Genomic DNA, 22,364 nt, shown 5'->3' with positions numbered 1-22,364 from the left:
TATTAGGCTGAAACTGAATTTCATTCTGGAAAGCTTGTGAAGTTTGTGTAATGTAACTTGTGTAATGGCATCCTTCAACCATTGTTTGGCACCATAAGATTCTGGCTTGTGACATTCATGTGTGCAGCTGCTAGGGCTGTGAAGATAACCGTATTACTGCAATACCGCGGTCATGTGATGCCTACCGCAGGGTTGAGCTCATTACCATTATCTCCGCAAATTTTATTTGGAAGGATTAATCTCATGTTGGGATCAGTGCATTGACCTATTAAGACACCCAAGGATCAGCACCATGGTATTAGTAGTAAGGTTACATGAAGCTGAAACTGAACTTTGCTCCGGAAAGCTTGTGTAGTTTGTGTAATGTAATGTGTGTACTGCATCATTCAACCATTGTGGGGTGCTGTAGGCGCTTCTGGTTTGTGACATTCATGTGTGCAGCTCCTAGGGCTGTGACCATATCCGCATTACTGCTATACCATGGTCATGTGATGCCTACAGCGGGGATGATCTCATGACCATTCTCTCCGCAATTTTTATTTTGAGGGGTCAATAGCATGTTGGGATCAGTGCATGGATCTATAAATAAACCTAAGGATCAGCACTGTCACACACAAGTCAGGAACGCAGCCTTGAGATTGCCAGTGGATGTCTAACAACATGCTAACAACAACAAAAACTGAGTTCAAGATGGAATAATGAATAAATAATCACAGAAGAACAATTTTTTTTCAGTTCTGAGCCGATTCTAATATCTGAAATTGGATATAGTAGTAGTAGCAGTAGTAGTAATAGTACAGTAGTAGTAGTAAAAGTACATGAACTTTAATCTGGAAAGCTTATGTAGTTGATGTAATGTAACTTATGTAGTGGTGTCTAATCAGTGTGGGGCGCTGCAGGGTTCTAGCTTGTGACTTTCACATTTGGGCTGAGAAACCGACCTCATTTGCAAAAAATTCCATGATGCATTGAGTTAAGTTTGCTATTTTATGTTCTAAAATGCAAATGTCACTGTTTGTTCATGTTTATAATGTGTTTGTTCAGAGCGTGGTAGTTTTTGTTGGTAAGTTTTGTGCTGGTTTATTTTTACAACACGAGGAGGCTTGTGTGATTCTTCACTCCAGCTGTATCTATCTTTTTTTCAATAACAGAATTATAGTAAACCATCATCCTGCAGGACTATGTTGCTTTGTCACCATGGTAAGAAAAAATCCAAACCATCACAACCCTGCACCTTACAGTAACTAGGTTACCTTCACTTACTGTACCCCTCCATCTCTCCCATTTTCTTTTCCTTCCTCTGAAGTTCTCTCCCTGACTAGCTCTATTTCCGTCTCCCTTCCTCCTGCTCTCTGTCTTCATAATGCTCAGGGAGATCAAGACTTTTCATTTTTAATCCATCCGTCTCCTCCTCGTGATGTTTTAGTTCTCTCTCCAGCTCTTTAAAACGCCCCCAACACTCTCCTCTTTCTTCGTTATCACCTGCTCGGGGTGTCTGATGTGATTTGTACAGGAAGTTTGATCCGGCCGTCTTCCTGCCACCGGGGAGCTGCAGTTGTCATATCAAATAATAAAAAACACATATGTTGTGACGCCTTTAGCTGACTCTTCTTGCAATCACAGTTCATGCCTCTTGACTTAGCACGGTCTCACGTGACGGCACCACAAGACAATATCACTAACAAGAACTCAAGTGTTTTAAGGCGAGGAGGAATTCTGAGAGCCTTAATGGACAAACTGTAAATGAGTTCCACGCCAAATATGTGCTCGAACACAAATGACAGGGTAGCAGGGACTGAGTTTGTTGGTTGGTGCAACAATTGAGGGTGTTTGGGTGAAGGACATGTAATTTGACTGTCTGTGTGTCTCCAGTCTTACCGGAATCCCCGACTGGGGTGGACTTACTGGTTTTGTTGAGGTTTGTATATGTGTGAGGTCATGTACGCAACCCCACCCTCACTTTGTGTGTGTGTGTGTGTGTGTGTGTGTGTGTGTGTGTGTGTGTGTGCGCGTGTGAAGGAGACAAAAAGTGGGGTCATACTGTTCAGGGATTTACCTGTAGGGCAGCAACTGTCAAGTCTTGTCTCCAGGAGTGGCCATTAGTGTTTCGAATGGCATTTGACAACAACCCCCCTACCTACACACATTGTTTTAAAAGAAATTCAAAAACTGTTGATTAAACTCATTAAAGTGAAAATGAACAATGGTTAATAATTTAATATTTTCTATTGCTTCCATTGGATTGAATTCAAAAAAAGATTAAAGTTTAGCTGAAGAAGAAAAGTTTGTCATTATCTCAACAAAAGATTATAGGCTGACAAAACTTTCCTTTAAGTTTATTTCAAACCTTAAGACCTGCGACATGCGCAGAGAGAATATATTCATTTAAACCAGAGGGAAACGATCAGATAAAGCATTTACATGTTTGTTATTTTCTGTTTGAACAGATTATCAAAGATTTAGACCAGCCCTCTCAGTCAGATTGAAAACTCCTGCAGAGCAGGATGGATCAGATCGGTCTCTTCTGATTGAGGTGTTTACAGGAGGCACTTTTATTCTGATTGTTTGTGGAATATTTATATTTAGGTTAAGGTTAAATTATTTCCTTGAAACACAGGATACGCCAGATACATCAGAGAGTGAGGAAGGAAGTGACTAAACATAACATGACTAAAACCTTCATATTACCTCATCCATGAACATGACTTCTGTGTGAGTCATGTCAGATAGCTTTTGAGTCACCAAACTAGGTCTTTTGTCTTTTTTTTTTATCGTGCATTCAAAGAGAAGATTCATGGTACAATTCAATGTCTCTTAATAAGAGATCTTTAGGCCAAAATTGAAGGCAGTGTGTGCACCATGTCCATGGTGCCACATCTGCTGTTTGTCCTCTGAGTGGTCTGTAAGTGTGAGTCTGTGTGAGTGTGTGAGTGGCAATCAGTTGGAGGAGCAATGAGAGAGGACAGAGGAGTGACCTGGTGAGGGGAAGGGGAGGCGGAGTGTTGCAGAAGTTGGGAGAGAGGTGGATCAGAGGACAGGGGGAGGGGGGGGTTTGAACGCTCCTGTTAGCCCGCAGAGCAGAGCCGATGCAAGTACAGTGGGATGGAGGGTGAGGCATGGGGGTGAGGAGGGGGAGGTGGAGGGGAACGGGGGACGGGGGGTAGAGTGGGTAATTACAGGGGCCCAGAGAGGAGAGGCCTGTAATCAGCCTGCCCTCAGGAAGGAATGCAGCTCATCTTCTCATGTAATTACTGCCATTTAAACGGCCCCAGCTTCCAAACACTCATCCCACTGTACTGCTCACCTATTCACCATACACACACTCTGAGAAACAAAGGTGCTCACTAGAACCATGCAGTGTTATTCAGCTTGTCCCTATAGGAGAACCCTTTGTGGTTCCTGGTAGAGCCTTTTATAAAAGTTAAACTTGGAAGCCTTTGAGAGAGTTATACTGATAACCCAACATAAAGGTTTATACCTTGAACCTTGTTCTCCAGGGAACCCTGCTATGGTGGTTCCACCCAGAACCATGTCTGGGGGTTCTATCCAGAATATTTCCACCCTCTAAGAGTACTAACAGGAATCCACACGGGGGCATCTACAGAGAACCTTTTTATATACAAAGGTTTCATCTACAACATTCCCAGGGGGTTCCACAAACTCAGTGGGTTCTACCAATATCCTTTTATGCATAGAACCTCAGTACTTAGAACCCTTAGAAATCTTAGAAATTATACACTTTTAGAAATAAAACTGCTAACTAGAACAATATAGGGTTATTCGGCTTGTCCCCATAGGAGAACCCTTTTTGGTTCTTGGTAGAACCTTTTATAAAGATTCTCCTTGGTAGCGTCTGAGATGGTTCAACCCCCTCTCTGGGTTCTATCCAAAACCTGTCCACCATCTAAGAATCCATAAAGGGAGTCCTACAGAGAGCCTTTTCACATAACAAGGGTTTCATCTAGAACTCACCCAGAAAGATCAAAAAGTATATTTTATAAAGGTTCCCCCTGTTGAAAAAGAAAAGAAAAGGGGGTTTGGATGAAAAGCGTTCTTAATTGAATCCCTTGTCTCACATAGAACCCCTGACGAAAGAGTTCTTCAAGACTTTCAACAATCCTTGAAGAACTCTCTCTCTTCCAAAAGCTTCTTTGTATGAAAAGTGTTTTTCATGGAACCACTAGACTCACGAAGAACTCTTGACAAACTCTTTCTTCAAATAAGGGTCCTTCAGAAGCAAGATGGTTCACACTTTATTTTACAGCACAGAATAAGACATAACAAGCTGCGTTTTGTATCCGATTACTCAGTCTTTCAGAAGGAACCTCTCTGGAACCCTTATTTCTAAGAGTGTACGTGTGCAGACGCGCGTACAGTCACAGTGAGACGGGCAGTGACAGAGGAGGACAGATTTTCAGCAAGACTTCCAGCTGGAGGAAGTGAGGTGGCAAAAGAAAGAGCGATGGGGAGACAGACTACAGACAATATGTGTGTGTGTGTGTGTGTGTGTGTATGTGTGTGTGTGTAGCTGCAGTGTGTGCACCGTAGTTAATGGCTGTGTAGACTGCAGGCCTCTAGAGGAGCCGGCTCCATGTGAATACCCACCATGGCAACCAGCCACTCTGGGTAGATTTGCGCAACTCTCATCTGCGCAGTGGTGGAGCAGACAAGCAGTGGCGCCTTACACTCAACACACACACACTCAACACACACACGCAGGAAGGGGAGTCTCACTCTACCATATGAGTTTGACCTCCAAGTAATAGTTGTGACATTGGTCTGTAATTTCGAGAGGATAATAGGAAAACAACATTGTCTCACCCACTCTGTCTCCTCTCCCTCCCTCCGTGCCCCTCCCTGTCTCCTCACCCTGCTCTCACCCTCTCCCCCCTCCACCTCTGATAGTGATTGATAGTGCTGCTTGTGTACGCCCGTGTTCCCATGCAGTAGGTGGTCGTCGGGGCACGCACAACCAGCACAGGGCCACTTTCTGATGGGCTATGATTAATGAGCTCCGTGGGGGGTGGCGCCCCCTAGCTGCGACGGCGCACACTCCCAGCCACGACGCAGCCGCCGCCCCCCCCCCCAGCTCCCCATCTATTCAAATGCACCAGTAGCAGCAGTGGGCTCACAGCTACAACATGAGCGCAAATCCTCTTAGCGCTCCCACTCTCGCAGTCACACTCACCCACACATTGAAAAACACAGTCACAGAATCTCGCTCAGAGTGGGCTGTCCCTCGCATACACAGTGGGTAAATATAATCCATAGTCTGTTACAAACACACCCGCCCCACCTCTCACACGCGCTCCGTCTGAATGTAGTGTGGGTCCATGTGAAACAGCCACAAAATTCTGCAACATTCAACCAGTTATCAGTAAAAAACACAGCTGACTGTCACTCTGTCATTCGGCCGTATTTACAGTGTGGAACCACAGAGTTAGATAACATGTTTAAATGTGTTCCTGTGTCCCCCCCCCCCCCTCCTGCATACCATCCAACAGGATGATTAAGTCTCAATACACTCTGAGAAATGAGGGTTCCAGTCCCCGAAGGGCTGAGGTTCCACCCGGAGCCATTTGCTTCTGGAGAACCCTTTTTACAACGCAGTATTTGTTGCAAGGCTAACGGTTCCATTAAGAACCCTTCTCCTCCAAAGAAAACTTTTTTGTAAGAAAGAGTTCTTCAAGGATGGTTGCAATGCTCGAAGAACTCATTCATCAAAGGTTCTTTACCATAATGGCATAATATAAATCCTAGATGGGTTCTAAATAGAACCCTTGGACTACAAAATGTTTTCTCGGTAGTACCTCCTGGGTGGGTCCTAGATAAAACTCTTGGAATATGAAAGTGTTCTCGGTAGAATCTCCTGGGTGATTTCCAGACAAAACCCTTGGAACCCTTAGTTCTTCAGTAGAACCTCCTGGGTGTGTTCTTAATAAAACCCTTGCAATCTAAGGGAGTTCTTGGTAGAACCCCCTGAGTGGGTTCTAGTTAAAACCCTTAGAATATAAAAGGATTCTCAGTTGAACCTTTTGGGTGGGTTCTAAATAAAATCCTTGCATTCTAAAAGAGTTCTTGGTAGACCCCGCTAAGTGGGTTCTAGGTAAAACCCCTGGAATATGATGGTTTCTTATTAGAACCCCTGGGTGGGTTCTTGTTAGCACTCTAAGGTGTGGAAAGTTTCTTTCCCCAGAGAGCGTTCTGGGTGGAACCATTAAAAACCAAAGGGGGGTTTTGTCTGAAACCTTTCACAGATGGTTGTTTTCTCAGTAGCGCTCTCCGAAAGGGTCCCAAGTAAAACCTTTATAAAAAGTTCTACAAGGAACAAAAAAAGTCCTCTCCTATGAGGACAAGCAAAAGAACCCTGTATGGTTCTAGTGAGCACCTTTATTTCTAAGAGTGTGTAATAGCGAAGGGCGAAAAAAGAGACAGAAGATGTGTGTTTTTAAAAAGGGCAGGTCACACTTCATTTACAATTAGAGGGTTGTAGGGTGAAACACCTTGCAGCTAAGAGTGTGGGATAACACTCTATTTACAAGCAGATCTGTAAATTAGCTCTTGCAAGACATTGCATTTTCTGCGTGTGTGTGTGTGTGTGTGTGTGTGTGTGTGTGTGTGTGTGTGTGTGTGTGTGTGTGTGTGTGTGTGTGTGTGTGTGTGACCATGTCCTCAGGCTTGCGCTCTCTCCTCCTGCCACCCGGACATGCTGGATGGACAAGCGAAGCATTTCTGTCACTCTGCATCTCCATCACCTGCTCGGCCTTCCCCCTCTGCCAATCTGCTTTCCAGCCTCCTGTCACCTCCCTCATACACACACACAAACACACACACACACACACACACATTTTATTTCTATCCCTCTTTCTGTCTTTTTCCAGCTCACGCAGACTCCGTCTTTCTTGCTCGCGCACACTCGCTCATGCACGCGCCTTGCACAATCAATTACACGCTCACGCTTGTGTCTTGATGAAACAGGAGAGGCTTCACACGTCACAGAAATAGCCAGTCTGCAGGCGTCCTCATTCTCATGTTGGAACCAATCAAAGGTGTGACATTTCCACTGCTGTGATGAACTCCCAACAAGTTACAGCTCACAAGTTCCTGCACCAAACATGATGAGGCGTCTGAGGTGATGCTTAGTTGACAATATTTGATTATGAAGTACATGTTTGGTTATATATATAAGGGAAGAATAGAAAAGTTACATTTACAAAAAGAGAATATTGATAAAAAAAGACTTTTATAAATTTAGATTTTATGCATATGGTGGTGTATTCTTGATACTATGACAGTTTCTTCAAATTATATTAAAAATGTAGCATATATCTCCTTGATTATAGTCTTGCAATATATAGCAATGTATTGAATCGTAACCCGTGTATCATGATATGTATCGTATCACAAGATTCTTGCCGATACACAGCTCTAACATTTATGTTTGTGTCCGGTTGTGTCCAAAGCATTGGGAAGTCAACTATTTAACCTGAGTGTCCATGATGTGTTAGCATAGATTACACTCGAGAGAATATAGCAGCTAGCATAGCTCAGTTGTTGCTGAAAAATGACTAAAAACGTACACTAAAAAATTAGAAAAGAAGATTATTGCTGATAAGAAGTTGTGCAGATGTGGTATTTTTTCTATGTTCAGCATTACAAAGTTCACTCACTAGCTAACCACCAGTTTAATTAACAAAAGAAACGTAGAAGTTTCACTGTGGGGGATTTTTGAGATATAGTAGTGGCTCCTCAAGAAAAAAAAATTCAATATATAACTAGCTAACTGTTAATTACATAACACACAGTGTTCTTTTGAAAGTTTTTATGGGGCTAGCCTAGCTGTTTTCTCTTGTTTCCAGTGTTTATTTTAAGCTAGGCTAACACATCCCAAACCTGTTGCTGTGCTGCACACACAAAGATGAAACTGATATTACTCTTCTTTTTTTTTATCTGACTGTGGGAAAAACGGCAGACAGGTTGATGAAACCAGGCTGTTGGGTCTTTTTATAAAATGAAAAAAAAAAAGTTCTCAATTTAGCTGTTTACAGGGTAAAAAACTTGTGTCTGCCTGCGTGGGAGATGAAGTCTGTTAGTTAGAGAGCCACCATGGGGAGTACAAAGACACAGGCTGCAGAGCCATGTGGAGGCGCCGCAGGTGTGCATCTCAGTGGCTGTATCAAAATATCCAAACAAGAACTTTCAAGGCCAACGTGTTGAAGGCTTTACGAGAGAGCACGCGGCTATATCTGTGTCGCTCTTAGCGGGACGTCAAATTGTGCTTCCTGCCTCCTGTCGCCTCACAGCTACCATGATGAAATGAAAATGATGGCGTGTCTGTTAGTCACTGGTGAATTAACGACATTTCCTATTAAAAGATGACCAATTTTCCCCCCTGTCTGCGCTCTAAAGGTCTGCTTATACTGTAAGTGTTTGTGCGGGAGTGTGTGTGTGTGTGTGCGTGTTCTGTCAGATGGGTGAACTGCGTGACTCCTCACACCCCGTCTGGCTTTGTTGATGTGAGAAGTGATGCTGTGTCGCTCCAACCTGCACTCATGTCGCCGCATGCCAACACGCACACACTCACACACACACACACACTGAGACTGTCCCACTCACACGTTTGGTGATTTTTTTTCCACCAAATCTAAATCTTGACACTTTGCTTTTTCCAGTCCTCACGTCTCTTTCTCCTCTCTCCTCCTGTAGCGAGTTGTTTTCAGGCTGATGAGGATGAGGTCGGTCTGAATATCAATCACTCAACGTAATTGTCCTTTAAGGAAGGCAAGGAGAGACTGTCTCCCTCCATCCATCTCTGTCTCTTTCGACCTGCCTCTGTGTGTTTGTGTGTGTGTGTGTGTGTGTGTGTGTGTGTGTGTGTGTGTGTGTGTGTCTTCCTCGGGGCTTCCTCCCAAGAATGATGATAATGAGGTAGATTGGGTGAGGATGATGGATATGGTCAGCCACTCAATGTTGCATAATGTCTTGCTGATCACTCTATCTATTGGCCTTGTTTCCTCTGTCACCAGCAGGTTTGTCACATTGGACTGTCTGTCCTCACAGCTGTTTGTCCTTAGTGGGCTCAGTGGACCAGTTGAGCTTCATAGCTGTGGGCTGTAGTCCTTTCTGCCTGTGTGTGTCTGTGTGTGTGTGTGTGTGTGTTTAAGGCTGTAGCATGTCATTTGATGTTTGCAGCAGGCAGGATGGAAAGAGGAACAGAGTCAGAGGAAGGCCAGGAGAAGAAAAGCATGTCAGCAGAGGTGGGAAGTAACTAAGTATAAATACTTTGTTACTGTACACACAGATGTAACAAGACAAAAACAACATACAAGATGTTAAAAGATGTATCAAATGAAAAATGACAGTAGGACACACAAAAAAAACGCATACGCAACATAAAATATGTTGTAACAAATCAAAAAATAACATAAGATGAAAAGCGTTGGTGAAGATGTAACAAGACGAAAAGGATCTTACAAGACGAAAAACGTAAAAGACAAAAATTATGAAAAAAGACATAAGACGGAAAAGACACAACAAGTATAGCAACATGACAGAAAAAGTGTAATAAGACTACAAACAACTTAAAAGAAATAATTGGACCAAAAATGATGTAAGAAGACACGCAAAAAACATAACAGGACAAAAAAATGAAAAAAAAATGTAACGAGATGTAACAAGATGAAGAACAATGTCAAAGATGTAAGAAGATGAAAAAGACGTCACAACCAAATATGATGTAATAAAAAAACTGTAACATATAACAAGACGAAAAACAACTTTAGAAACATAACAAGACGATAAAGAAGCAAGAAAACCAAAAAAGGAGTTCAGTTATCTTTGCACAGAAACAGCTGGTACAAATGTCCTTCAGAGGGCAACTTTTACTTTTTTCAAAGCCTGTACTATTTCAATTTTATTTGAGTAAAGAAGCTGAAACAGTACTTCTTCTTTTACCAGACTCTTTTTTAACACCATTGTGTGTTCGTCTACGTGGGTAAAGAATGTGCGTTCTCATGCCACCTCTGCATGCCAGACCCCAAACTGCAAAGCGGATGGGAGGAGGTGGGCCGCTGTGCTGTTGTTTGTTTGTTTTTGAACTCACAGGACTTCTGAGAAGAAAAAGAAAAAGAGATTCCTGATCTTGCCAAACACGAGCCGACTCCTGTGTCTTTCATGGAGCCTTTCTGCTGCTTGGCTATTCTCCTTCCGATGCTTTATTCTCTCGTGCTTTCTTCTGAGTGCAGTGTTGGGATAGTGAGGGCACTGGAGGGGACAGTAATGACTAACTCTGTAAAGGTAATGATAAAGTACAGACGCTTTAGACTCCACTCTGGCTGGAGGCGCTGGGGCTAAGAAAATTACAGTCGTGTGTGAGAACAGAGAGGGTGGAGAAAGACAGAGGGCAGAAAGAACAAGAGAGACAGTTTCACAGTCAGGCTGAGACAAAGACAGACATTTCTGTGATTCACTTTCCTCGCCAGCTATTATAGCAGCGCGTGTGTGTGTGTGTGGGTGTGGGTGTGTGTACTGCATCGTCTCTCTCCTCTCCACTTGTCTATTAGTGTCTCTTGACCTGTCTTTCGCCGGCCTCCCTGTCTTCCCATCTTGTCACCTCTGTCCAGATTCCCTCTATCTCACTCCCACGCAGTCCTGCCTTCTAGTTGCGGCCGCGCTCCACCACTGTCACTCCGACTCTCGGTTACACTGTACTGAAGCTCTGCACTCCGCCGCACAGTCGCTGACGGAGGGGACTCCTTCACTTACACCATTTTTAGTTCAGCATACATGAATAAGAGTGGGTGAGAGCGTGCTGTATATAGAGCTGGATACTGAACCAATCAGATTGCTTCAATATATATTAAGTTGATTCTTCATGTCCCCTTGAATTCATGAATATTTGTTTCATACTAATGATTTGGACATACTGATAAATCTCTCATACTGGTGTAGCGTGCTAAATAGCATGTTTGCAAGGAATTTTGGGCCCACTAGTAAAAATGCAAAGCCAGCGCCAACCAAAAAAAGTTTTCTTCAGCAACAACACATCCAACTAGTTAATTAATCACCTCAGGATGTTGATGAAGTTGTCGATGGCTTGCTTCAAGTTGTTTAAAGTTGTAAGGCGATAGCTGCAGGCATGCTAATGTTAGCGGCTGCCGCTTTTAGGCTATAAAACTGTGCACTCTCTCTAGCCTTCAGACACACTGTTTTTTGACTTTTGTTAGACGAGTCGCCTTGGCCAGTTTTGCACTTCACATTATAAATATTGCAGTGAGAAGTTTTGAAAAGTTTAACCAAACAGCTCGCTATCAGCTAACTGTGACTTGAACAAGCTGCAGAGGTAACGTAACTCTCTCTCTTTTCTTTTAGTGTAACCTTTTCAAATTTTAATTCTCGTGATAACCGTGTTTGATCACCACGCTTTGAAAAACACAGTGAATCAGTAAATACCATCTTGCATCAACCAAAGTTAGCAACAGCCTCCCAGGTGCAGGCACAGCAGTCAGTGTGGGTTTGTTTTGCATCATTAAACATATTGAGTGCATATTAGTGTGTAGCAATGTAAGTGTGTGTCTGAACACCTGGGTAGCAGTACTATGCCTTTGTATTTTGATCCAGCATGACTGTGAGGAACGTGGGCGACAGAGTTTGAACATTTGACCTATTTAATGTCCTTATTTACTGTTTTTTATACTGAAGTGTTTGGTTTGATGCAGCATTTTCCCTTTATACAAGACACATTTGTCCTAAGGGAGACCAATAAAGTGACCTTAACCTTGATATCACAAAAGACATGATCCCATTTCAAATCACTGAAAGTTTTTCAATGTTAAACTTGGTCAAATGATTTCAGTGTGTGTATCAATAGCTATAAATAGTATCAATAACACGCTAATCATATCATTTCATCTCTACTTTCTGTTACTCTCTCTCATAGATGTACTCCGAAGTACTGAAATTTGATTTAACATGAATCGGTACTCAGCAGTAACGACGTAATTCAGTTGGTACCCACAGAAGTACCGAGTTTGGTACCCAACCCTAATAAGCAGAGGTTGTCATGCAGTGGATCTACGTGTGTGCATGAGTGTTCATGTACGCTAGAAAAGAATACCCAGAAGCCTGTGTTTGCGTTCTAGCTGTCTGCTGTCTGTCATTAGAGTAATAAAAGACTTGCTGTGCTGCACGGCGAGGAGTTATTGTCTTTAAGTTTCCTCCATTCCGCACAAATTGCCGGCTGCTGAGCTCTGATGGATGTTTGTATGCCGGCCCAAAAACACAGGTTCCACTTTAAACCCCCAGCTCCATTATCCCAAAGAGAGACGGTGGAGAGAGAAAGAAGCTGTCTGTCTGTCTCCTACCTCTGTCATCCAAAAGTGTTTTAATTAAACTGTGCAACTCTGCAGGCCTCAGAACACACACATTACAGGGAGAGAGAGAGAGGTTTATCCAAATACGCAGGGCTGTTCCTCCCATTATGTCTCCAACTGAAGCACCGTCTCTCTCCCTCTGTTTGTCTGCCATGCCTCCTCTGCCTTCCTCTTTTTCTCTCCCCGTGCCCCCTCTCATCGCGCCTGAAGAGTGACAGGCTGTGTTTTTCAGCCGATGTTTGAACACCGAGCGATCAATGCCGGACAAAGGGAAAGAGCGGGGGTGAGGGGCGGGGAGGGGCAACACAATTGGTTATTGACAGTGAATTCAAAGTCTGAAAGACTGGAGGCGACAGCTTAGTAAGAGGAGAGCAAGAGGATGTGAGGAGAGAAAACAGACAGAGAGAATTTGGAGATGAATGTGATTCATCTTCATACTTAAACATCATTCTGCGATGTGTTAACTTTTATTATGCCTATTGATTTGTTTTTACCTGCATGTGAACCTGCTCGCAGTAGTGTTTGTGTTAAATTGAGTGTGACTGAGTGACATGAAGTGTGGGACCCTGCCACGGTGGAACATGTGGGAACGTGTGTGTGTGTGTGTGTGTGTGTGCGTGTGTGTGTGCACGTGCATGTGTTTGTTATTCTTCTTCTGCACTCTGTGATCATGAGACTCACCTGCAGGGTTGGGTAATAATGGATTACATGTAATCGGGATTACATAATCAGATTGCAAAAAATAAGTAAGTATAATCAGCCCAGATTATATTTGAAAATATGTAATTAGATTATAGATACATTGCCAAGGATTACTTGACTACATTTTTGATTACATCTTTTAAATATGGCATGTTCTTTTAAAGAATTAAACTTTTTTCCATGATCCCCAATTCTCAATAATACATAAAAAGCATGTCTGACATATTTTCTGCAATGGATGTTTAAAAAAGAATGTGTGTGTGTGTGTGGTGTGCACACAGACAGCATTTCTTGTGTCTTTCTAGACTGAGCTTGCAGAAGAGTTTTGAAGAAAAGTGATGAGATGTAGCCAGAAAGTGTAAATAAGGGTTGATGAAGAGACGAAACAGAAACAGGAACTAGTGCATAAGAGGAGCAGTTTATTTGAAAAGTAAAAAGCTAGAACAAAAATGCACGACCTTGATTGAACCCAGATGTTTCCTCGATTGGTCATTTCTAAAAAACCCCATCCCCAGTCCATTGTCTTGGTGTTCGTAAGAATATGTTGCGCCACAGCCTGTTGAAGTCAGTAACTTCTTAAGGTCACAGAACGTTCGCGGCGTACACAGAAAGAACTTCATTGCCATTTGTGACAGAATATGAAAGCATTATACAATATATTTATGTGACATACGCTGGCACCACCATAAAAGCAGTGTAATTTTGTTTTCCAAATCGTTGAGAGAGAGAAAAAAAAAGGACTGAAAAGAGGCAGCGCACAAGAAAAGTGCTACCCTGTCTGTGACATATTCTACACACAGAGACAATGAAACTGTAGTGATGTGATATTGCTGGTATGATGCTGATTTGACTGTCAACAGGCCATTCTCACTGTGTATTTTTGCAGAGAACCACACAAATCACACAGAAGAAAAAAAAAAAAAACAGGCAAGATGTCTCTAGATCTCTAGATGAAGCGTGGTTACAGCTGCAAGTGACACGTATGTGAGCCAGGCTGCTCTAACCTGTTAATATGGGTGTGGAAATAAAAACCAACAGGTTCTGTGATGCACACATGCTGCTCAAACAGCCAGTGTGTCCCGGCTGTAGCCTGCTCAGGTCTTATGGCGGCCAAATTGCCTCATTTCTTGAGGCTAAGCAGATGGTAAAAACCCTGAAATGTATTCAACATTTGTAATAAAAAAAAGTTCAGCCTCTAAACTCCTCTGTCGATCAGAGCTGACACAAATATGGCAGTGATGGACACTCAAGTCTTTCAAGATGCACAGAAACACTGTAAAACAAATGTAAAGTGAATCAGACTCGGCTAGTGTTACTGCTACTGCGCGATTAGATCATTTACTACTTAAAAAAGTATTTTTTTGACATGAAGTGTTTTTCCATTTGAATTCCCCTGGTTGTTCCAGTGTGGTATATCATGTTCATCCAGTACAATCCAGATATAGTTCACAACATTTAGTGTGTGACCAAAAAAAAACAGTTTTCGATAGAGACTCTGATGGGATTTAAAAAACGTCATTCACTCCATATTTTGACAGAGATATTGACAAGTAAAGAGTAAAGTAAAGTAAAGAGCAGATCTGGTCAATGAAAATCATCAAAAGGAGTCATGCAAACATGATTTCATCATTTTATTTCATCATCTGCCATTTATTATTTTCTAACGGACCGTGTCACAAGATCCTCCACACTGACTGCAGTTCAAACACTTTGCAGCATTTATGTGATTATTTGTGCGGCTCCCTGTCATTTATATGGTTTTGGACGGCACAGTGGTGCAGTGGTGCACCTCTTCTGGGCACCTGAGGGAGTTTGTAGCTGTGGCAGGGCCTTTCTGCATGGAGTTTGCATGCTCACCCCTTGTCTCTAAGTACCCACAGTCCAAAGATATGCAGGTTAATCAGTGACTCTAGTGTAGATGTGAACATGAGCATGAATGATTGCCTCAATGCATCAACCCTGCGATGAACAGGCGACCTGTTCAGGGTGTACTTTTTGCCCAATGACAGCTGCGATAAGCTTCAGGGTGTAGATAATGAATAGATGGATCTGTCATTTTGATTGGTGGTTGACCTTTTAATCGACTGATGAGAAGCGAGAAGTGTTCGTACAAGTAGCAGCACCCAAACGCACTAAATCATTAAAGTCTGTGTAAAGGAAATACAGACATTTTCCTCTACATATTAGAAAATAATAGCTGAGAATGTGTGGAAAAGACTGAACTATGTAGTCCTGAATTGTGGAGTCAAGACTGTTGGACTGTTTCTGTTTCTGGATTTTTTTTGGGCAGACCTAAAATCATTGCCAGATGATGCACTAGAGCCATTTGTCCTCTAAACCTATATGAACTGGAGCACATTAGCATTTAGCATTAGCAGTGCAAGTGATGAGAAGTTGAGCAGAAGTAAAAACAAATTACCTAGTTTGTTTCATTCACTCACCATAAGTGAACGGACTTACAAATGACGTGACTACAGTAATTTTTTTTAATAATTTCGTTTCGGCTGGGTGGTTAATAAGACATTTTTCTGGGGTGACAAACTCAGAACGTACATTTCTCACTGCTGTCCACTGGATTGTTGAAGTTTTTCTGCCATATCTGTTAGTATTACTACACTGAAGATAGTGAACATTTCAGTGCAAGAAAAACAATTTTCTTTTCTTGAACTTACAAGCACTCATGATGACAGCGCCGGGGTCTAGGTGGGTTAAAGCGTAAATGCGTGCAGCGTTCAGGGTTCAGTTTAGGGTCACGGGTTAGTGAGTAAAAGTAGTTGGTGGAGTGTCTCTATAGAAGAAGTCGGTGGAGAAGAACGAGGATGTGTTTGCGGTGGAGACAGGCTGGAGAGAGGCAGAGACAGATTCAGGATGACGGGTTCACCCTGGATGGCTGTTGGGCCTGGAGCAGCTGTTGCCCTTTCTGCCCGTCCTGTGGCCACAGCACTGCCACGCTCGGAGCTGTGGGCAGCACCGCTCCAGACTCTTTTTGGACTGTGGATTCGGGGCAAAAGATTGTACTGTCCCCTGTACCTGAAGATGGTATAGTCCTCTTGAATCCCCCACTGGCCTTGGTTTGAATCGTGCCACAACTTTCTCTCCCGCTTCGTGCGCCGTGTTCCTCTTTGCTTTCCCCTAATGTTTCAGACAGACTGTCATGGGGAGGAGTGGGATGGGGGTGGGGAAGCGCTCACTTTCCTAAAATAGGAGATGGTATCTTTCTAAGTAGTTTTTCTTGTTCCCCGGTTGTGGAATAACTGATCAGGTTGAGCTCAATACATTTTGAAAACTGCAAATTTGTCTGGTTTAAGTCTCATTGTCTGGTTTAAGGCTGCATCTGCCCTCCCACTTCTTTCTTTATTCACTGAATGCAGAGAATAAGGTTTAAAAACTGAAGTGCAGTGAGACTGCAGTGCAAGAAAAGCACAATTACCTATGCCTGCATCTGTGTGTGTGTGTGTGTGTGTGTGTGTGTGTGTGTGTGTGTGTGTGTGTGTACGTCAAGAGAAGAAAGTGCACTGGGCTGGATATGCCCAGTCCTTTTTTTTTTGCATCTCTTGGCTGGAGCCGACCCTGTCAATCCCCTGCACTCCACTCCAGTCTTCCATTTAATGTTTATTGAATTTAGATCATTTTTGTAAGCAGAACAAAGTTTCTATTGGAAGGTCAGACCCATTAACAATTCATAAGAACCAGGATTACCTGAAAAGAGGAGTCAGAAAGAGATGGTAAGAGTTTGATAGTAGATGCTGTTAAGACAGCACTTGCTGACCTACAGTGGCTTTTCAAACATACTTTAACAAAGCTTATTGTTGTATTTTTGTGTGCTATATGTGTCAGACCATCATGGTTTTACTGCGGTCAGGTTATTGCTCATGGCAGAAGCTGCTGCAGCCCTGTTGTTTGCAACTTTCATGCCACAAGCTCTTCTCCAGTCTGCCTGTGCTTCACTGTTTTGCCCAAGTACACAAGGATACAATCCAGTTGATGGACACACATGAGTTGTGGCAAGGGTCGAGCTTGCATCATCATCTGCCACCCTGCGGCCCTGTAAACAAACAAGTCTGACTGATGCAGAGTTTTTGAGTCCAATTCCAGCTCTAACAGCTGGAGAAGAAGATTAACCATCAGTGATGTGATGTGTTTGACAATTTATGTCATTCTATCATTATGCATCATTATGATACTCTTGAAACTGTCAAGTCAAGTCAGTTTTATTTGTACAGACCAAAATCACAAATATGCCTCAAAGGGCTTTACAGGCTGTACGGTAAAAGTACCGACTCCTGAAATTTACAAAAACAAAAGTAGTACATTGCAAAGTTATCAGTACATACACCTCGGGTTGTCAGGCTGACAGAATTTCCCCTGCAGGTATTTAGGTTGGCTCAACAGTGAGATGCACTAGTGCCATTCTTTTGTTTTTTTGTTTTTTGTTTTTGGCAAATTATTGCATTTCTATGGATTATATGGCTTTACAATTATTGACATTGAAAGATCAATTTTCTACTTAATATTGAAATTGTGACACCCCTACTCATTTGGTGCAGTAACTTTTAGTGTAACCTTATCTGTGGATTTTGCCCAGCAGGCAACTTTATGATTCAAGCAAACTGGCTAGCTTAGTTTCACAGTTTCACACACAAATACACAGGCGATGAGGACAACAGAGTAGAACCTGACTCAGTGCAGTGTAAACATGAGAAAATGGATATCATCATGAAACCTGATAACTTTTGATATTTAGATGGCTTCAAATGAGGTTTAACCTTCACATAGTTCCTCTTGACTGTCCCTCAATATTACAACATTAGTCCAACATCGCCCCAGCCTGTGGTACTAGCCACATTAGCTGTGCAGCAGCCTAACGTTTGTTTCAACAGGTTAATGTACTAAATAAACACTAAAACAACTTAGCACATGGCAAAACTTCACATAGAGCTGGTATTGATCTAGCCTTGAGTTTGCACAGTTACTGGCCCTCATGTTGCATTGCAAGCATTGATTCATTAATTTAACACACATTAAAGCATAACACGAGAAGAGCCTAGCCTTATGATAAAAGAAAAAACATCAACGTTGTGGTTGTTGTGGTTGCTTGCCCTCCCCTGTGGTTGGCCTGTCAGAGGGTATTTCATACTTGCAGTTATTGCATCAGCCCTAAATTTACCTAAATTTACTGCTGTGAAAACCTGTATAGTAGCCAATAACATTGCAGCACTGATACACTGCCAGGGATCCACCCATCATTATTAGAGTAACAAGTCAGAGTGAAGAGGTCACAGATACCGTGTCCTTCCTGCCAGGAGAAGCTCTTGGCAGCATCGCCAAGAGCGATGTGTCACATCGAAAATGTCATGGGATAATGTGCGATCAACGGGACCTGTCTGTGGAAGGTCAGCAGCTCTCCTCCCCGACTGAGAGGGATGGACTCTCCCAGAGAGACCAGAGCAGGAGGCCTGCATTCACCAGATTACTGCCAGTACAAGGGGGCGAAAATGTCACTGTGCCCCTCCATTTACAGTCAAACAAACTGTCAGCACCTTAAATGTCCTCTTGAAACACAGGTTTGCCTTTATGTATACAGCCAAACACTGCAGACAGATTTGTTCACACATGCCCTAAAGCTGGATTGAGACACACAAGACAAGCTGTCACCCACACATATACTCCCTCCAGGTATTTGTTAGCTTATTGATCCCCGTGGGACATGTGTTATTTTGCTTATTTCTTACCTGAACAGTGAGGTTCGTTCACAAAGCAGCCATCCAGATACTACAGGAGAGTCACTGCACTGCTCGAGTACGCCGCTTTAACTCAGATCCTTCCACTGAATCTGTCATCCTAATCAAATCTGTGCCCTGTGTTTTCAGAGAGCAGCGACTACAGCGATGCCGAGGTTCTCCCCGACTCCTTCCCGTCAGCACCGGCAGAACCTCTCCCAGAGTTCCTCCTGGAGCCGGAGGACGCTTTCATCGTAAAGAACCGGCCAGTCCAGCTACGATGCCGGGCGTCGCCAGCCACCCAGATCTACTTCAAATGTAACGGAGAATGGGTCAATCAAAACGATCACGTCACCAGAGAGAGCCTGGACCAGATCACAGGTAATACACACACACACTCACTCACAGGGGTAGTGTTGAAGAACTTCAGATCACTTTGTGAAGGCCTTGTCTCACACATTTTTACTTTGTCTTTTGTCTGACTCATACAAAAAATAAATTTTATTTCAAGACAAATCAAGAGCACAGCTGGCTTCATGTTGGTCTTGACCAGCATATTGAAGCCAAAGCATCTATGTCGTCGCCTGGTTGAAGACTGCAGTACAAGTCATAAATCCTGCCTGTCAATGTTAATAGCTAGCACATGTGCCAAAATAAAAAAGCACTTCAGTACACGTCAAAAGATTTTTCCCAAAAATGGTTTCTGTCATTTTAGTTCTTATTACACGGAAGTTTGTTCAAGTGTGATATAAAAGTTGGATTTTATGCCACAATTGACAATTGATAGCCTGGCTCCAACACTGACCACTACTGCGCAGAAATGGTAGTACCCAGGATATTTCGGCTTCAGTGTTTTTAAATGGGAGGTAGTTCAGAAGGGTTGTCCATCTTTATTTACCATCATTGGTCTTGACTTGTTCTTGCCTTGCCTTGTTCTTGATCTTGACTTGGTCCTGCCCTGCCTTGGTCTTGACTTGGTCCAGGGCTGCCTTGTTCTTGGTCTTGACTTGTTCTTGCCTTGCCTCTTTCTTGGTCTTGACTTGGTGTCACCCCTCCAAAGTCATGGTCTTGTCCCAGTCTTGATACACTGTGGCCTTGGTCTTGGCTTAGGTGGTCTTGACTACAACACTGCACAGAGGTGTACTGTAAACACCACTACACACACACATAGTAATGTCACCTTGTATTTCACAGACATAAACATCATACTCAATTACAAACATCATTTTCAACTACATAATCCATTAGCTCCCACAGGCTTTTATGTGCACGTTAACTGCATTTGGCCTGCAGCCAATGCATTATTTATATGCACCGTGAAAAATATGCCCCTCTAATCTCTCTTCCTCTTTTTCTCTGTCTCCACACAGGTCTGGTGGTGCGGGAGGTCGACATCTCGGTGTCCAGGACCCAGGTGGAGGAGCTGTTTGGGTTGGAGGACTACTGGTGCCAGTGTGTAGCCTGGAGCTCGGCTGGCACCACCAAGAGCAACCGTGCCTACGTTCGCATTGCATGTCAGTACTAGTCGTGCCAGTGTGCGTATGTGCTTGTGTGTGTTTGTGTGAGAGAAAGCAGAAGAGCAAATGTTTCTGAGTTTTTCTTGTCATACGTGTCAGCTTAAGTATATATGCAAATGAATTTGCTGTAGCACTCCATCGTAGTCCCCCGTGGTAATGTGTGATGTGGTGTGATTGACACTATGCATGTTTATGAGGGTATGAACTGAAAACAGTGACAGAGGATTTTTGGGGCTTTGCCTGGTGTGTGTGTGTGTGTGTGTGTGTGTGTGTGTGTGTGTGTGTGTGTGTGTGTGTGTGTGTGTGTGTGTGTGTGACAGCCAATGTCACTAAGATAAACAGGGTGTCACTGCTGTCACAGAGCAGCCTTCACTAACTGCTGACTACATTTGTGTCACCCCCTGTAGACCTGAGGAAGAACTTTGAGCAGGAGCCGCTGGGGCGGGAGGTGCGACTCGAGCAGGAGGTCCTTCTGCAGTGTCGCCCCCCAGAGGGCATGCCTGCTGCTGAGGTAAATCTCACCCTCCTAAGAAAAATCCACAAGGCAGTTATTTTCTCCTGACGTCAAATTCGGGGTGGGACATAGGGACTCTGATAGATCATTATCATTTCACTGCTTCCCGATTAATCAGCTGTTAAAAAGATAATGGATAATGAAACCTGATAATGAACATATTTGATAACCAATTAACTGCTAACCATAGCATTCACACACTTCCTAGCTAACATTACCATTTTGTAGTATTAGTATTTGATAGATAGTATTTGCTAATCAATTAGCTACTGTCAGATAACAGCTAACATTAGCATCCAGCCACTTCCCAGCTAAGTTACCATTTGATAGGAGTAGAATTTGACTGATAGTATTTTATAATCCGTCCATCCATCAGGCAAACAGCTTACGTTAATATTCAGTGTTAGAAATATGTGTTTCGGTGACGTTAGCTAGGAAGTTGCTGAATGCTAACTTTAGCTATGGTAGCTGATGGGAAATATGTTATTTTAACTTGAAATATGTCAGTTGTCCCTTCAGATTTTCACTATCCATTATCTTTTAAGTTTCAGTATCAGATGGTATCGTTAGCCAGGAAGTGACTGAATGCTAACATTAGCCACAGTAGCTGATCGGTTATCGAATATGTTATTTTAACTTGAAAAAAATACCCAGTGTCCCTCCAGATTTTCACTATCCATTGTCTTTTAATGTGGCTATCAATGGGGAAGCAGTGAAATGATTTGTTAGGTTCCCTACGTGTTCCCTATGCGAGGTTCTTGCCCTGAACGTGTCAGAGGAAAGGGTTAAATATTGTAAATTCTCATTCCTTTTCACTTTTGGGGGTTACATTGGTGTTTTTGATACTGGAGGGTAATAGTTCAAGACCATTTATATTTTTTATAGCTCTATATCTGAAGCCAGGATCGCAAAACTGAGGTCTAAATAATCAGTAAAAGAACAACATAAACATTATACACAAGGGAGCATAGCAAAGGGCGAGCCACTGAAGTTTGAGAGATTTAAGTCCATCCAGCTACGTGACACCATAATATATAAAAAATAATATGCTTTGTTATTTAAGCAATGGAGCAAAAAAGGCAGTGCTTAAATCCACTTTGTGTCATGTTTTAACTCTAAGCTGCTTTGACTCCAGGCACTATATCAAACAGTTTTATTTCTCCCATAAAACAGCAGCACAACAGTTTATTAAAAAAGAAAACTAATTATTCAAAATGTAGATTTTTATCACTCAAGTAAATATTTATATCCTGGTGAGCTGTATTTTCTTTTTTAGTGTGTAAATAGTGCTATTATTTGACATAATAATAGCACAAAGCATGAAAGTGAAAAGCTGATATTATTTGAAAACAGAAAAGCTGCAATTTCAGAATGTTTCATGATGAAGACTAATTGTATTGCTTGTGGTTGTTTTTTATGAAATACTATCAAGCTATATTTTGGTCAAAAGAAGCCACAAAGTCTATTTATCCCAAGCAAACTGATCAAATATTGACAGTGTTTGACAATACCACATATAGCATTGAAGCGTGTCGTGATG

At 42.6% G+C, this 22,364-nt stretch overlaps 1 protein-coding gene across 1 annotated transcript in view; it reads left to right on the top strand.

Annotated features, from left to right (window-relative positions):
• Positions 1-22,364, top strand: part of unc5b (unc-5 netrin receptor B) — an 87,632-nt gene that overhangs the window by 41,030 nt on the left and 24,238 nt on the right. Inside the window, exons 2-4 of the mRNA XM_084735661.1 lie at positions 18,944-19,174; positions 20,164-20,307; positions 20,718-20,821. Of these exons, the coding sequence (XP_084591787.1) occupies positions 18,944-19,174; positions 20,164-20,307; positions 20,718-20,821 (479 nt within the window). The remainder of the gene's footprint in view (positions 1-18,943; positions 19,175-20,163; positions 20,308-20,717; positions 20,822-22,364) is intronic.

This window comes from Lutjanus erythropterus, chromosome 14 (genome assembly GCF_056507025.1).
Source record: "Lutjanus erythropterus isolate fLutEry1 chromosome 14, fLutEry1.hap2, whole genome shotgun sequence".
In the NCBI taxonomy this organism is placed as follows: domain Eukaryota; kingdom Metazoa; phylum Chordata; class Actinopteri; order Lutjaniformes; family Lutjanidae; genus Lutjanus; species Lutjanus erythropterus.
Note: the sequence above shows the minus strand (reverse complement) of the source record. Positions and strands in the feature narration are given on the sequence as shown.